The 19,105-nt window shown below is 27.4% G+C and overlaps 2 protein-coding genes across 2 annotated transcripts in view; both read left to right on the top strand.

Moving 5' to 3' along the window:
* The window catches only part of LOC107455047 (protein FAM200C-like), a 125,218-nt gene extending 123,305 nt beyond the window's left edge, over positions 1-1,913 (top strand). The window contains exon 2 of the mRNA XM_016072448.2: positions 1,506-1,913. Within this exon, the coding sequence (XP_015927934.2) occupies positions 1,506-1,913 (408 nt within the window). The remainder of the gene's footprint in view (positions 1-1,505) is intronic.
* The window catches only part of LOC107455049 (inactive dipeptidyl peptidase 10), a 439,164-nt gene that overhangs the window by 84,449 nt on the left and 335,610 nt on the right, over positions 1-19,105 (top strand). The window lies entirely within an intron of this gene.

The raw sequence follows: 19,105 nt of genomic DNA, 5'->3' as shown, positions 1-19,105 counted from the left end.
TATTAAATCGAAATTATCCAATTAAAATACATTAGACATACACAAGTATGTATATAATAAGCATTTAATGAATGTTTTGTTGGTTTAAACGATCATGTATATTCATTTTAAAAAATGGGTTTCAATCTTTATGATATTCACGCTACGATATGAATTGAGATTTTTTAATTGCTCTTGAACTTTGAATGTGAATGTATATTATTTAAAAAAATATTTTTTTATTAAATCAAAATTATCTAACTAAAATACATTAGACATACGCAAGTATGTATATAATAAGCACTTAATGAATGTTTTGTTGGTTTATACCAACATGAATATTCATTTTAATAAATGGGTTTCAGTCTTTGAGATATTCAAGCTACGATATGAATTGAGATTTTTTAAATGCTCTTGAACTTTGAATGTGAATGTATATTATTTAAAAAAATTTTTTTTATTAAATCGAAATTATCCAATTAAAATACATTAGACATACACAAGTATGTATATAATAAGCATTTAATGAATGTTTTGTTGGTTTATACGATCATGTATATTCATTTTAAAAAATGGGTTTCAATCTTTATGATATTCACGCTACGATATGAATTGAGATTTTTTAATTGCTCTTGAACTTTGAATGTGAATGTATATTATTTAAAAAAATATTTTTTTATTAAATCAAAATTATCTAACTAAAATACATTGGACATACGCAAGTATGTATATAATAAGCACTTAATGAATGTTTTGTTGGTTTATACCAGTCTTTCTCAAAGTGAGCGATATAATAAGCACTTTGCCCAAGCACTCGCCCCAAGCACTCGCACTCGCCCCAAGTGGGCGATAACGCCCCCTTGGGGGCGTTTGAAACCTAGAGGGGGGCGTTTAGGGGCCCAGAAAAAATGGGGGGCTTGGATGTGGGTTAGGGGGGCGATGTATAATTTGTAATTTCATTTACTTTATATAGTATTTTAAATTTCTCTAAAATTAAAACCCATCTACTACACAATAACGAATAATTAATTTATATTTCTACCCTGTATGATGTTATAAAAACTTAAAATACTTAACATAGATTTCGCAGGATAGCCCGCACACCGTACGCAATCAAGTTGTAACAAGTTTCTGTGGATAGATAAAGGAACATGATCGATGATAGTTAAAAAATTAGAGCAATTTTACCTTAATTACATTGCACCAGAAATTATTTTAAACATTAGGAAAAAAACTACCATGCAGAGTTTTAGAATATTATACTTACGTAAACTAACATAAATTGAAGTTTTCTTTACTTTCTTTCTTGTTTTTAACATAAGGGCATTTTACAGCATTTTCCTAACATTTTATAAGAAATTACTGATGTAAGAATCATCATTATTATATAAAATGGAAATACGTATATAATTATTGCTCAAAAAATTGTGTTAGAAATTTTTTTTAACAATTATTCCATTACCGTCCAGTGTCAAATAGTATAGTAAGCCTAAAAATCTTGTGATGAAAAAGGAATTCCGTTGAAGAATATTATATCAGCTGCTACAGATGGTGCTCCAGCTATGACGGGGAGTCAAAAAGGCTTCATATCGTACTTAAAAAAGAAATTTCCTGATGTGCTTGCTGTACATTGCGTTATACATCGTCAGCATTTAGTTGCTAGACATTTAAGTGAACGACTGTTTCAACCATTGCAACATGTCATCAGAGAAGTCAATAAAATCCGAAACAACTCTTTAAATGACAGATTATTTAATCAGCTTTGTGTTGATAATGATGAAGATTTCAACGGATTGATCTTTCACACAGAAGTGCGTTGGCTATCAAAAGGAAATTGTCTGACTCGTTTTTACAATCTGTTTGACTCTGTCATAGAGTTCTTGGAAAACAAAGACAGAGAAATGAGGCGAAAACCTCATCACATCAAAGAATGATATCGCATACCTGACAGACCTTTATACATTGCTCAATGATATGAATCTCCAACTTCAAGGTGATGACTTGAACTTAATAAAAACAAAAAATGTAGTCGCTGCTTTCCTAGCCCAGCTGCTCTTACACAAAAAGAATATCGGCAGACGTGAGTTCCATAATTTTCCCAATTAATCAGTATCATGCAACAACGACGACATACTCGGCTACTGCCAACATTTGGAAAATATTCACAGTGATTTCATTGAAAATTCCAGGACATTTTGAAATTGGAAATACCAGACTGGGTGTTAGATCCTTTTTCAAATGTCAACATAGCAATATCACCCCAGTTGGAAGAAGAACTTATAGAACTGACAACGAACGAGAAAATAAAAATCGAATACAAAAATGACTACCAAACATTTTGGCTACAATAGTCTATTCCGCAGTTGTACCCTGGATTGTGGTCTATCGTTGAACGATTTTTGATAGCATTCCCATCGTCATATTTGTGTGAACGAGGATTTAGCCCTGTGACAACGCTGCTTACTAAAAAGAGAAATCATTTGCAAGTTACCAAACGCGGTGACTTACGACTGTTTTTGAGTAAAATCGAACCTGATATCAACAAACTTATTAAATATCATCAAATTCATCCATCTCATTAGATTAGTATAAAAACGAAAGCTGATTACATATTTATATTGTTTCTTTTAATTTGATTAAAATATATTATTAATATCATAAAGTTGGGTTTTATTTGCTCTCACTGGTAAAAATTTCTAGTTTAGAATGTAAGTTTAAACATCAGAACCGACTAATAAACTAAATTAATAAAAGTAATGAAATTGTGGTTTTTAAGTTTTAGGGGTGTATAAAAAATGGGGGGCGCTGAAAAATAATTGATTTTCAAAGGGGGCGGTAAAAGAAATAAGTTTGATAATCACTGGTTTATACCAACATGAATACTCATTTTAATAAATGGGTTTCAGTCTTTGAGATATTCAAGCTACGATATGAATTGAGATTTTTTAAATGCTCTTGAACTTTGAATGTGAATGTATATTATTTAAAAAATTTTTTTTGTTTTAAATCGAAATTATCCAATTAAAATACATTAGACATACACAAGTATGTATATAATAAGCATTTAATGAATGTTTTGTTGGTTTAAACGATCATGTATATTCATTTTAAAAAATGGGTTTCAATCTTTATGATATTCACGCTACGATATGAATTGAGATTTTTTAAATGCTCTTGAACTTTGAATGTGAATGTATATTATTTAAAAATTTTTTTTATTAAATCGAAATTATCCAATTAAAATACATTAGACATACACAAGTATGTATATAATAAGCATTTAATGAATGTTTTGTTGGTTTATACCATCATGAATATTTATTTTAATAAATGGGTTTCAGTCTTTAAGATATTCACGCTACGATATGAATTGAGATTTTTTAAATGCTCTTGATCTTTGAATGTGAATGTATATTATTTAAAAAAATATTTTTTTATTAAATCGAAATTATCTAAATAAAATACATTAGACATTCATAAGTATGTATATAATAAGCATTTAATGAATATTTTGTTGGTTTATACCATCATGAATATTCATTTTAATAAATGGGTTTCAGTCTTTAAGATATTCAAGCTACGATATGAATTGAGGTTCTTTAATTGCTCTTGAATTTTGAATATGCATGCATATTATTTAAAAACGAATATTTTTATTAAATTGAAATTATCTAACTAAAATACATTAGACATACACAAGTGTGTATGTACTAAGTATTTAACGAATTTTAATGTTTTTAGGTACTGTTTTAGGTTTAACTAAACTTCCATCACACAATATAGCAAAATAGAAATCTATTTTGTCACATCTAAATTTTAAAAAAATGTGGGATTCATCGTCTTTGAAAAATGTTGGTGAATTTTAGGAAGTGGTAGAAGCTTAATTATGGAAATTATATGCCTGGCATATTTAATTATAGATAATAATATATTTAATTATAGTTAAATAGAATTAGTCTCTCTTATGCTCATCAGATGCCATTGTATTTTAAGTGTAAGTTTTTATGAATAGTGAAATCTTGTTTTTAGAATTAAGTTCTGAAAGCTTCTACATCTACAGTTAGTCTACTAAGTTAAGCGTCTACATCCTGTAACACCTTTTATTTTTATACATTACGGTACCTTTCCGTTCTGACAGCCGTGAAAAACCTATTACTTTGGTGCCTATGGTAATTAGGCTCCTATTACCTCGTTACCGGTAGTACATAATAACACAATTTAAAAAGTATTACGGGCTTTAAGAAAAGTTTTATGATTGTTTTACGCCTCCCCCAAAGCAGAATTAAATTGTTTTTCTCGTGAAACATAAAGAAAAATATATTAAAATAAGAGAAATTTGATTACAATTAAAATAATTAGAACATTTAATATAAATAGATTAAAAGTGGTTTATTCTGAAAATTTACATGCAACAAACCACTGCTTTAAAAGAAATTATTTATGCTAGGTTAGAAAGGTATCTTTATATAATAGATAAATGAAGTTATTAGAACTTTTGTAATCTAAAACCATTATATCACAACTTATAATGGCCATAAATATTTTAATGCAGCTTACATTAATAGTAAATGAAAAGTTGAGCACATAAATTATATAATACTTTTTAAGTCCAGTAACCTGCATAAAAATGAACATAGATTCTTGAGCATGTCTGTTATCTAAGACATTACCATATACCTAACAGACATGTTTACTTCGTCCAACAAAATCTGGATGATAATGTTTATTTTATTCAGCACTTAATCTTTCATGAAACAAGTGAGGATATGTATATAGTTCCATGGAGACAAAACGAATCGATAAACAGATTCCTCCGGTTTTCTGAGAATCTAAAGTATTTTTCAGGAAAATTTCAGCAGTCGTATGCATTACTCAGTTACAGAGTGCACACGAGGAAACGTTTAACTGCGTTACTTGTCTCTTGACAGAGATTGATGTTCTGAGGTTAGTTAAGTACTTTTAAGGGAGGCAAATTAAAGTTCTGTTTCGAAATGTGAAGTATTGCAGTAAAATTCTCAAGCAAACTTAGGATCGATTTGAATCCAAATTGCTGAAATATTTCAGTCAGTTTATTTACACGTCACTTGTTTCATTTGATGCTAGTAGTGAACTTTATTAGTATTTAAGTTTAGAAGTTATTTCACCATATACTAATATATTAGTATACTTATTATATACTATTATATACTATTATATACTATTATATACTATTATATACTATTATATACTAACTTATTTCACCATGTACTTTAAAATGGTTATCATATTTGGTATTGAAATTGTTTTTAACTTAGATGTGACTATTCACTGTAATAGAATAATCGGAACAAAAAGAAAAAAATTACGTTAAAAATCAGACGATCGGTCTGTGTAGGGGTCAGGGAACTGTCCTTGCATCAGAAAGGTTTTGGGTTCGAATCCCGGGCAAGGAATGGATGTTCTTTCATTCTCTGTACTAGTTGTCCTTACTGTGGGAACAACATTGGCCCACCTAATATGGTGCCCCTGAAAGAGTGGTCAACAAATCTGCCTTTCAGATGCCTGTATGACCTAGGTCATTCTCCAGGTGGGCATTGAAAGAAAAAACGTTAAAAATCACGTGGCAAACGTCACGTGGAGTTATATGATAAGGAAGCATCAGTTTTTTATTAAAGTGTCTAAAAATTTCGATTAGAGGAATTTAGGATTGACTGAATTTAATGATATTTTTGAAAATAAACTAACAAATTGCCAGAGCTTTACGTACGGTATCCTGAATCATTTTCTTTCAATTAGAGGCCTTCGCTATATAAGAATGTTTACTTTTCAAAAAAAAAAAAAAAAAAAAAACAGCACTGTCAATAAAAATTATTAGTGCACATATACACTGTGAAAAGTTTGGGCATGTGGTTGCTACTATTTTTGGTGTTAAAGCAAATTAAGCTCATTTTTAAGTACAAAACTTTTGCGCTGCTATCGTGTGAAAAAACTATGCAAAATTGACAGAATAACAATTTATCGGAAGAATTAGTGCAAATATATTACTGAAAACCCCATTAAAATTTACACACCCACTAAATTGTATATAAAAGGATAATTTTTTGTTAAATTAAAAAAAAAAAGTGTTCGTTCACAAATTTTTTGGGAGTCTTTAACATCAAATTCTAAGAGATAGTACACTATAGCTTTTTTAGTGTAAAGGAATCAATCTCGCCTTTAATGATAGAGGCATGAAACTTGGTACATTTTAAATATGAAGACAACTCCAATTCAGTTCATAACAGTAAAGTAGAGCGTTCAAAATGAAAACATTTTTGTTCAAAGTAACTCCTAACACCCCCTCTCCTCTGTCGTAGCATGTTGACAATAATAGCACCATCTATTATTGCAATTTGTATTATTGATTGATACCGGAAATATACGATATTTGATTTTTTATATCTTGAAAAGCAATATTTTCTTAAAGTTTGTCACGATTTCTGCCGTTATGACGACATCAAGCTTATCATAAAAATATGTTTATTATAACTTAATTAAAAGAAATATTTATTTTAATTTAAATCACCTTTAATTATTCTGAAATATTTATAATTGACTTCTTTATTGTTGCATTAAGCAAATGTTTGACAGATTTTAAGCGCTTCATTTCATACAAAAAGAAAGGAAATATCTTTATGTGTCTATATTCATTTCTTAATAGCTACAGAGAAAATTTTTATCTTCATTTTTAATTAGTTTTTACTTCATCTAAAGTCAATATTAATCTTTTTACAGAGTAACATTTGAGGGATAAAATCTGAATACAATGAAGTTCTTTGGGATACGTGACAACGTCTAGTAATTTTCTAAATGGGAATTCCTTTTTTTCCAATTGAAAGAAGTAAAAATAATAATTAAAATACATTTCATTACTCCACAGTGTATAGCTTTTACGGTCATTCTATCGCTTTTTCTTTTAAAAAGATAAAAAGCAGTTTATAGCGCTTGTAATTCTTTATTTGAGCTCTTTTTTTGGTGAAGTAAATGAACGAGTCTTTAAACAAATTTGGTTGTAAAAATTAATGTTTATTTTTCAAACATTTTTTTTTCATTTTCCGCTATTACCTTTAAAATAGCTTTAATTGCCGTTAAATATTACTATCTCAAATTTATAACTCAATTAATATAATTATTTTCTAAGCAGAAGGTTACTTTAATGAGAGTTTTTTTTTCTTAAGATGAAGACAACAATTAAAATATTTGTTATTGTATCTAATGTACAGTGCACAAAAAAAAAAAAAATAAATAAATAAACGGACCACTTTGAATAACTTCAGGTTCAAGGACTCAATCTTAATGGTTCAAGAGGGTGATCTCAAATAGGCAATTAATTAGCGCAGATGGTATTTAAAGTTACGAAATCAGACAAAAAAGTACTTTCTCTTAATAAAAATACCTTCTTTTTGACGGATTCGGATTTCTAGCTCCGAAAATATAAGGGGTAGGCGCAATCTGGAAAATAAGGTTTCCATAGTTTGGTAAGGAGACTGGTCTAAAGTTTGGACATCTTAATGTTAATTTTACGAAGTGTTAATTGGACACCTTAATGTTAATTTTGAGAAGTGTTAGAGCTAATATCTCGAACTTTTTAAGTTAATTGACAAATTCTACACCCACAATTATAAAATTAGCCTAATCACAGATAATTTCATGAAAAAACTTTTAGTAATATTTATTATTTTTTATTATTCATTTTAATATTTGTTGAAAATATTTTGAATTGCAAGATAATTTTTTTTTTTTGCATAACTTTAAAGAATGTAATTTTGCATGACAAAATTTAAAATTTAAGTCAAATTGATCGAATAGTTCCCGAGAAATTGAATTTTTTAAAAAAAGTCGTGTACTTAAAACATACATGTGATAGTTATAGATCATTAGGGAGAAGCAAAATTTTTCAAAATTAGAGGGATATCAGCATTATCTCAAAATAATCAAAACCTTAACAAATCTGCAGAATTTAGAAAATGCGTCCTAATATCGAATAGTACCAAAAATATTAAATACTCAAGTCATAATTGGTATAACATGGTTATTTATAGACAATTTTATGACAAAAATTCATTCATATTAAGTAACAAAATAATTACTCTTATTTGACTATAAAACGAACATAACATTTACGAACTTAAAAACTCAAAAATATAAAGATAACGTTTTAAAAGATATAATTCATTTTTTGAAGGTAAAGGGTAGAATAATTCTGAAGAGAAAAATATGGCTTCTTTGAATAGCCTAAATATGCAAGACCATTGAGTGATCTGAACATTCAACCGCCCTCTTGACCAAATTATTTGCGCCTTTTTTTCAGATTGTAACTATCCTCGGTATTGTAAGGATCACGAATACAAATTTGTCGAAAATTTTTATTCAGAGAAAGTACGCTTTTGTATCTTATTTTTCAACTAAAAATATCGATATCCAATAAATTGAAATATTTTAGGCCATGCCTTTAAATCAGCTGATACGTGAAAATCCGATTAGAGATCAAAAGTTATTAAAGTATTATAAAATATTTATTATGCACAGTTCTAGTGGATAAATATGGTTTCATTATTTGGTAAGGAGCAAAAGTTTATATCAATGAAAATTTAAATGAGGGAAAATTTGTATGAGATCGGTGAGAATTTTAATAAGAGGAACTTAGAATGAAGTAAATGAAAATTTAAATGGCAGAAAATTTACATGAGTGAAAATTTAAATGAGTGGTAATTTAATTGAGTGAAATTTCGAATGACATCAGTAAAAACTTAAATGAGTGAAAATTTGAGTGCTATTGGTCTTGGGAAATGGGAAAGTAAAAATTAGAGAGAAAAGTAAAGTAAAAAATAGAGAAAACTTAAATGAGTGAAAATTTTCATGACATCAGAGAGAATTTAAATCAGAGAATATTCGAATTAATTAAACAAATTTTAATGAGGGAAAATTTGAATGAGATTAAAGAAAAGTTAAATGAGTGAAAATTCGAATGACGTAATTAAAAATTTAAATGAGAAAATTTTTTAATGGTATTTGCGAAAATTTAAATGTGACAAAAGTTGAATGAGAAAAGTAAAAATAAAAGTAAAAGTTAGAGAGATTAGTGAAGTAAAAATTAGAGAAAATTTAAATGAACGAAAATTTGCATGAGATCAGAGAGAATTTAAATGAGAGAAAATTAGAATGAAATTAAAATTTGAAGGAGGTAAAATCCGAATAAAATTAGAGAAAATTTAAGTGAGTGAAAATTTGAATGATCTCAGTAAAGATTTAAGTGAGTAGAAATTTGAATGACGTCAGTAAAGATTTACATCAGTGAAAATTTGAATGACGTCAGTAAAAATTTAAGTGAGTGAAAATTTGAATGACGTCAGTGAAGATTTAAATGAGTGAAAATTTGAATGACGTCAGTAAAGGTTTAAATGAATGAAAATTTGAATGACGTCAGTAAAGATTTAAATGATTGAAAATTTGAATGACGTCAGTAAAGATTTAAATGAGTGAAAATTTGAATGAAGAAAGTGAAAATTTAAATAAAATAAAATTTGAATGAGAAAAGTTAAAATTTATATGAGTGGATATTTTAACGAGATTAAAGTAAATTTAAATTAGTGAAAATTTAATGTTCTGCCCTCAAATCAATAAGAGCAAATCACTCAGTACTTAAAATTTCGATTCGAGATCAAACGTTATTAAGATGTTTTGTTTCATTATGCGCATTGCACACTCATTAAATGGTAATGAGCATCCTATTCATTGAGAAAAATTTCTAATATCTAACAAATGACACCAATAAAAAGACAAAAAGAAGACTCCTTAGAGGAATGAATGTTTCATGCTTCCTATTTTTAGTAACCTTCCATTATTTCAATTCATCACCCTTGATTGAGTTAAGAAAGAGATAATAATATATTTGTTTTTCATAAAAGTTCCATACAATAAAAATATAAAAATTTCAAACTAAATTTATCTACTTTTCTGCCGATGAATGTAACTTTATATACCAAGAATAGTGATATAATTAATTTTGAAGAAAGTTCAATGAATAGATACAGAATTAACAATCTGTAAAAATAACGAGAAATTGGTTTTAGATTTCGTGAATTGCTTTCTTTTTCTCTTTCGTTTTGAGCATGCATCTTTGCATTTAATAGTTCGAAACTTGATGGTGTGTAATATGAAGCATTATTTACAGAAGAGGTGTCTTTTGAGAAGATAAAATAGTTAACTTCTATTATTCTTAAAGCTACTTCGAGTTTATTGTTGGAATGAAAAATTTATTCAAAGCTAATAATTTGAATAGGGTTCACACTTTTGTTACAAATTCTTTCGCGTGTTTTTGAAATAATTATGAATATTTACATAGATTATTCTCCAGTTTAGAATAAACATAAAATTAAAGTATAAAATTATGTTGATAAACACTCAGGTCACTTTATGCAATGAAAATTCATAAAAATTAAATATATTTCGCAAGATTTCTAACAATTTTTAAAATAATAACAAAATATAATATTTAATGGCAAAAACTGAAATTTTGAAATTTGTTTAAATTAAGTTTTTGTTGATAGGTGACGAATATCAATATTTATTTTAGCTTATTGATGGAAAGATTATTTTTTTTTTCTTTTTTAAATTTTCTGGATATTATCTAATTGTCTGCCAATCAACTAAACCTTATACGCCAATAATAATTGTAGCATTAATTTTAAGGAGGGTTCCATGAATGGATGCAGAATTAGTAATTTGTAAAAGTAACAATGAAATCCGTTTTAGATTCCGTGAATTATTTTCTTTTATCTTTTGTTTTAATCAGGCATCTTTGAATCTGAAAGTTCAATACTTGATGCGTGTAATATGTTGCATTATTTTTAGATGAGGTTGCTTTTGGGAAGATAGAATAGTTGACTTTTCTTATTGTTAAAACTACTTTGAGTTTATTGTTGGAATGAAAAATCAATTCAAAGCATTAATTTTAAGGAAGTTTCCACGAATGGATGCAGAATTAGTAATTTGTAAAAATAACAATAAAATCGCTTTTAGATTTCATGAATTACTTTCTTTTATCTTTTGTTTTAGTCAAGCATCTTTGCATTTAAGAGTTCAATGCTTGATGCGTGTAATATGTGGCATTACTTTTAGATAAGATTGCTTTTAAGAAGATAAAATAGTTGAATTTTTGTTATTGTTAAAATTACTTCGAGTTTATTGTTAGAAGGAAAAATAGATTCAAAGCTAAGAATTTGTATAATGTTCAAAGTTTTGTTACCGATTCTTTCAAATATAACTGAAATAACTATGCATAATTATATTGATCATTCTCTTGTTTAGAATATACATGAAAATATAGTATAAAAATACCTTTTTAAATAAAATCAAATTTTCTGATAAAAATTCCTATAAATTAAATTTAAATACTTTTTTGAAGTATTTATTTAAAAAATAAAATTGCTAATCATTTTTGAAAAAATAACAAAGTATAATAATTTATGACGAAATCTAGGATTTTCTTAAAAAAATTTGCTTGAGTAGAGTTTTAAATTATTTTTAAGTGATGAAATTCTTTTTAAGTTTAATATTAAGTAATGTAAATCAATATTTAATATAGTTTATTGATAAAAAAATTATACAAAAAGATGATTCTTATGTTTTGAAATTTTCTGGAAATTATCTACTTGTCTGCCAATCAATTAAAGCATAATACACCAGGAATAATGATATCAGTAATTTTGAAGATGGTTTAATGAATGAATACAGAATTAACAATATGTTAAAATAAAGCGAAATTGGTTTTAGATTTCATGCATTGCTTTTTTTATCTTGCGTTTTAACCATGCATCTTTGTATTTAATAATATGAACTTTGATAGGGGGTAATATAAGGCAATATTTAAGAGGTTGTTTTTGGATAAATTAAATAATTGACTTTTATTACTTTTAACGCTATTTCGAGTTTTTTGTTGGAATTAAAAATCGAATCAAAGATAAGATTCTTTCAGATATGTCTGAAATAATTATGAATATTTACATTGATTGTTCTCTTGCTTAGAATGTTCATAAAAATGAAATCTCGAAACTACTTTCCTAAAATTCAGTTTGAATTTTATAATAAAAATTACTGAAAATTAAATTTAAATACTTTTTGGAACTATTAATATTAAAAATTAAAAATTAAACATAATACTTTAGTATTCTGAAAAATAAATCTAGATTTAAATATTTTTTGAAACATTAATAATAAAAATTAAAAAATATAATGTTATAAAATAAAATTGCTAACAATTTTTGAAATAATAACAAAACGTAATATTCAATAACAAAACAGTTGATACTTTTGTTGAAGAGAGTTGTTAATTATTATTTTAAAGTGACGAAAACCAATATTTATAGTTTTTTAATAAATAACACCTACAACAAAAACAAAATTATGTTTTAAAATTTTCCGGAAACTATCTACTTTTCTGCCAAAGAATGTAGCTTCATACACCAAGAATAGTGATTTAATTAATTTTGAAGAAAGCTCTATGAATGGAGATAGATTTAATAATTTGAAAAAAAAAAAGCAACTAGCAAATTAGAAATCGGTTTTAAATTTCGTGAATTGCCTTCATTTCTCTTTCGTTTTAACCATGCAACTTTGTATTTAATAGCTCGAAATTCGATTGCGTATATAATGAGGTATTATTTACACAAACATTCTACTTCATATAATTTTTTTTATTATTATCTAGTGAGTTCATCATTGGAATGGAAAATCAATTCAAAGATATGAATTTTAGCCCTCGAATTTTTGTTCCAGATTCTTTGAAATGTGTTTGAAAAATTATGAGTATTTATATTTTTATGAAAAGTTCAACACTTATCGTAATACAGTACTCTTTTGCTTCTCGACTTGTTTGCTTTTATAAAATATAAACAAGTTTATTTTAAAACAATTTTCCACACAATATACAAGTTTATGTATAGAGTGCCTTGTTGGATCAACAATGACGCAGCCAATCCTATCCAGTTGATTTATAACTTAATTACAAGTTGGTTGTAAACACTTAACTACAGTGTCAGATATTTCTTTCCAGTGTTACTGGATATTTCATTCCAAATTATCATACTACGACAATTGAGAAATTGAACAATACTTGATTAATTTCTTATAATATTACTATTTACTCTAAAGCATTAAAATATTTACTATTATTAACAACTAGCCGCCTAAGGCGGCCAGCTGTCCGCCACGCTAAAGGTTTTCACAAATAAAGTTTTTTAAAACATAGCAGGAAATCTGAAGATTAGTGGAAAATTAAAGTGCTCCTGTCCTTCAATTTTGTCTTCATATCCAGATGAACAGTGACAAATATATCAAAGCGAAGCGTTCTATTTACGTATCGAATATGTTGCCACATTTTTAATACAAAAGTTAAACTTTTCTCCACTTTGATAAATGTAAACTAATGCGAACCTTACCATTAACTTATTAATTCCTTCGTATATTATTGGTTTAAGTTGTCGAAAATTAATATTTCAATTGTAAGGTTCACATTAGCATACATTTATAAGAGTGGAGAAAAGTATATGCATTTTTAATAGTTTTTTGAATATAGCTCTTTGAAGACGAAAAAGCATAGATTTTCATAGAAAATGACTGATAAATAAAAAACTAATCCAAATTTTTGAAAAAGTAAAAAAAATACTTCTTCATTATGTCAAAACACAATTATGTGCCAAGTTTCGTGCCTGGGCGAGGCTTCTGGGGCGATATATTGTGATTACAGACAGACAGACAAACAGACACACACACAGCCGCGTTTATTATTATGTATAGATTTATTTTTCTAACCTCAAATTAAATATAGCATTTAACAATCGTTATTTTTTTTCTAGGTAAGTCAAGTTTTGGCTCCAGAATTTGAATTTATTTTTTCGATTGGAAGAATGATGTTAATATATTTACTTAATATAAAAAGTACATTCTCACTCATTGGTAAGTATGTATATTTAAGTATTATACTTAACAAAGATGTTTCTTTATGAAGTAGAACAATATGGTTTTAAAGAAAAACCCAGTTTTTTAACATAATGGTTGCCAACAAAAATTCTATTGAAAAATTTGCGCCGAAAAATGCTAAAAAAAAGAGACCAATTTCTTAAATGCATGTAACAAAAAAAACACGCATTATTTATGAGTTATAATTTTTGAGAAAGGAATTTATGCTCCAACATAATCCACATTTCTTAATATGAAAGTTGTCATAAAAATGTATTAATATCGTTTAAAATATTTTACGTTATAAACTTACACCAACAAGAAATGTAAATGTGAAAAGGGAAAAATGCACGAAATATTAATTCCAGATTTTTTAAATACACAGAAATTAGATAATATATAGAATTATTAAGAAATAAGTTCCTTGCTTTGGAGGGATTTAGACTCTAGAATGCTGTTGGTTCGAATTGGATGAAATTTAAACTAGTTATGTGCTTGACATTTATCAATTAAAAAATTTCTACTCAAACATCCGATGATTGATGTAGCAAACATAAAACACATCGAATAAATTTTATAAATGTAAATCTCAATACATTAAACTCTAATTTAAAAATCGAAAATGCCGACGACAATGTTTTGGTTCGTCTTAGCATTGCATTTTGCTCTGCTGTGCAAAAACTGTAAAACTAAAAAAATTGAAATTAGTAAGGTGTGTAGAAAAATATACAGCAATTACAATAGTACAAAAAAAAATAACATTCGATAACTAGTTCGAGAAACTTGTTGAAAAAAATTCCATTCTGGCACAGGAAAAGGAATGGAACTGACTACGGAAGAACTAACTGCAAGTCACAGGAGATGAACTATGACATGCTGAAAGGTCCATTTATATTAAGGTTCATCATACTTATGGACCCAACTTAATATTTTTTATTTCTAATTTTTTCGAAACTTATTTAAATTTTATTTGGTTTTTTTGCGAATATTTCTCACATTCCTTTACTCTACGTTGCATTTTAAATTGCTGCGCAAAATAAGATTTAGAAACTGAATACACTTGTTGGGTTGAAAAATGTTCAAGGAATTCGATTCCATTTTGAGCTATAAGCCACTGAGAGTTTTTGCGAAATTCCAATTTTTTCGTAAGTTATTGCAATTTCAAGTGCTTTTTTTACAATGTTCTTTTCTTTTAAATAATGATTATTTATTTCTTGTTGCAGAAAATTTATCTTTTTTTCGATTTTCATTTTATAAGCTCATGCTTGACTTGATGCCAAAAATAACAATTAAAAAAATAAAAAATGAATAGATAAAAAATAAGAGAGAGATTAGAAGTTGCCAGATATAAATCTTAACATCCGCATCGAAATTGTTAAAAATATAAAGACTGAAGAAAGATAAAAATTGCTTTCAATACGAAGCGATATAAGGATATCGTTGAACATTATACGTTATGCATTATGTGTTATATGTTATTATAAATTATATGTTATATACACATTACATGTTATGTAGAATATCACGTGTTATATAGAAGGCTATCGTTACGCATTGTTTACAAGTAAAATAACCTCTTCTTCATTACTTCTTATCGTGTTGCACATTCTGTAACCCTAAGTAAAATTTTTTTCAAGCTCACTTGAATATTTTCAAATCTAGCTATCCTTTCATTAGTTACGATTAGCCTATGAATAGAATGTTTTTATCATGAAATTATAATAATTATATGTAAGCAAAATAATCTTTTTTATCAACTTTTATGGTATCTGACTAGGGCAAAAACATGACTTCGAGCGAAATTTTTATTTTAAATTTAGAATTTCTGTACTCTTAACTTTCTAAAAACAGTTTACTTTGGTTTGTACTGCAATTATTTACAAAGTTGCAGCAGTTTATGTGCAAGGTCTATGACAGCGGATAGACTTGTAAGTTCGTGTTGTTTGTGTAGATCAGAAGGTAAATTAACTTTGCAATAATCACGAATTCACACAACAAATAAACTTAACAACTTTTATTATTAAATATAACAGATTTGTAAAAGCGCAAGAAAAGAACGATAATCTTTAGAACGATAATGTTTCAGCACAGTTGAAGTTTCTAACGATAGGTGGCGGTCGTCACAGACTAATGATTTAAAGTCTTTCAACATCTTTATCTGAAAATCGGGTTTTTTCACAGTTTGTGCATCCCCTAAAGCATTATATCTCATGTTATTTTTATAACAATTGTTTAAAATTCTGCATGAGTGCTTATGATTATAGCACACATATTTTGAGCTGTAGACAAAGAGAAAAAAAAAGTAGAATTTCATTTTTTATTCATGTTTTTCCGCAAAGAAAAGTGCGGAAATTTCTAAAATATTTCCTTTTTCAAATAAATTGATCCCTAACTCCGTAGTATATGCATTTGCTTTTAAGATAATAGTTCAAATCATAGTTGCTAGTCTTCTAAATGAAATCCTCAAAGGATTTTTTGTCTCAGGCGTGTAACTAATCAAGTTACATTAAAAAACAGTTCTTTTTTTTTTAAAAAAAAAACCCATTTATTTGACAAGTTTTAATTAAATTACCCTTAATGGGTTAGTAATATCCTTGCAAAATAAATGAAAAACACCGTAACTGGTTAGTATGAGCTTTAAATTCAAAATAAAAAGTATTCTCATCAAAAATCAATAACTCTCTGATGTTCTATTAATTGTATCAGGCTTTTACTTTTAATTTATCTCGTCATATGCTTTTTTTATTCCTGCCTTTTGTTAGTCAGATATTTTTTAGATATTCTTAGACTTTCTAGGAGATGGAATTTTTTTTTCAGTATTAAGAGTACATGCAAAAAATTGCGTATTTGTTTAGCAAAAAACGGCTATTTAAAAAACGATATTAAAAATGCTAGTTTTTTAAGTTTTATTATACATTATTTGTCTTGTTATAGATTGTTTGTTTTATTATGAATAATAAAACAAATAAACTAGTTTTTTAACAAAACCTCGTTGTCAATAAAACAAAAACTCGTAGTTAATTAAAAGAGCAGCATTAAATCTGCTCACTGTGTGAATCTTAATATGAAACACGCAGAATTGTTTTTTCCACAGCTATGCATCTGTGTTTTGTTGATTATGGAACATTTTTACCAGTAGTGATTTTTTTTTTTGCAAACTGGGCATGATATACGGGAAAGTAATAATGCTCATAAGGAATTAAGTCCAACTTCCTTTTATTCAAGGAATAATAGTAATTGGCCTGCACTGAAACGCAAATAATGCTTTCCGTTTTCAATCTATGCAAATAAATGCAAATTATAGCATCTCCTATTGCCGGATATATGGATTTTTTTAAAATCGTTTATGAAATGTTAAGCGCATCTTTTGAAATAACCTCTTTTGTCCCGAATTTATTTATTGAAATGATACAAAAAGTGGTATAATATATTATCGAAATTAATTGGTTTTTCTACTGTTAAGCTATTCAAAAAGTCTTTGATAGATCAAAAAGTACTTGTTCCTTAGAATTCTAGATCTAATCAGAAATAACTAAATCATTGTGGTACCTGAAAATCTTTTAATTCACCCAGATAAATGAAAATACTGAAAAAAGTTTCCCACCACTATGAATGTCTTTGAAAAAAGGAACTGTCCTAAATATATGACGCTGGGCGTTAACCGGTTAGCTGAAATTCAAAATGCTTTTCATTTGGAAGGATAGAACACATTCTAGATCCCTATAATAATTCCTTGCATCATTTTCAGCAACGATTATCAAAATAGTTCAATGCAACAGGAAAAACATATTTATAAATTACAACTACTTGATTTTAAATTAAATATCTAAATAAAAAAAAACTGTTAGACATATGTTTAATTTCAGTTTATTAGTTTAAGAATGTTATGGCTGAATTCAGCTACCATTCATCTAACAATGGCTGCATTCAACTGCCATTTATCTACTAAAGGCTGCATTCAGCTGCCATTCATCTACCAATGGCTACATTCAGCTATCATGCATGTACCAATGACTGCACTCAGTTATCATTCATCTGCCAATGGCTACATTCAGCTATCAATATCTCTTGACATCAAAAAAGTATAGCCTAATGTGTATGACTTTAAAAAAGCATTTTTTACAATTAACTTCATTAAAATATAAGTGCACTTTGCAAATTTGATCTTAAAGTGTTATTTTACAATTAAAATGTTATTATCTAGACTAAATTTCAAATACTTAAGATTTTTGAATTAATGTTACATTTTACAATATTTTCTTAATTGCTGTAATTCCCATAACGTTATCGAAATAATTTTCTTCATTTTTTGTTCCTTTTTTAAGACTTCTTTTTTTGTTGCTTTCTTTCACATTTGTTGCTCATAAACCTTTAGACAGCTTAGATTTTCGACATTTTAACAATGATAGAAGTGGATACAAAATGGAGAATTTAATTTTTCGAAGCTGTTCACAAAACTCATAAATGTACTAAGCTTTTATTGGAAATAAATATATATATTGCTGGAACATCCAGCTATAAACTTGGTCTTTAATCTTGTAAGAGATTTTCTATTTTTCTCAGAGGTTCATCAATCTTGTTCTTCGTCTCAATTTCATCACAATCTGGCGCCGAACAACAGCTTTTGGTGTTATAAGCAGTCAACCAATTTATTGCTTCCAATAATGAGTACATTTTATCCAATCGCCAACGATTTATTTTTATCCAGTAAGGGATAAAAGACTTAAATTCGCTATAAACTAATATTTACACCACAATGTCAAAAAGAACACGCGCTGAATAAATTTGAAGCGATATTGTATACTATTCTAGATAATACAGTATTTACTTACATTAAAAAGTATTTTGTTTAAAGATTTTTGTATTTTATTATTGTCAAATATTAACTCTTAACACTCCAATATCGCCTCTGATGCGACGCCAATGATTACTACTTTATGACCACCTTGAATTTGAAATTTTTTGCTTCTTATATACAGTTTCCCCATCATTTTATGCATATTAACAATTTTATAGTAATATTGCATCGTGTATTTTAAATAAATTAGTGACAGTTATGCTCTCGAAAACATTAAAAGGCATGTGGCAGTGCCTTAAAAAGCATTGATTTAAAAAAAATTTAAAGTATAAAGAGTGCAAATGGTTTAAA

Source organism: Parasteatoda tepidariorum, chromosome 6 (assembly GCF_043381705.1).
Source record: "Parasteatoda tepidariorum isolate YZ-2023 chromosome 6, CAS_Ptep_4.0, whole genome shotgun sequence".
In the NCBI taxonomy this organism is placed as follows: Eukaryota; Metazoa; Arthropoda; class Arachnida; order Araneae; family Theridiidae; genus Parasteatoda; species Parasteatoda tepidariorum.
The sequence above is the reverse complement of the archived record's forward strand: the minus strand, read 5'-3'. Positions and strand labels throughout refer to the sequence as shown.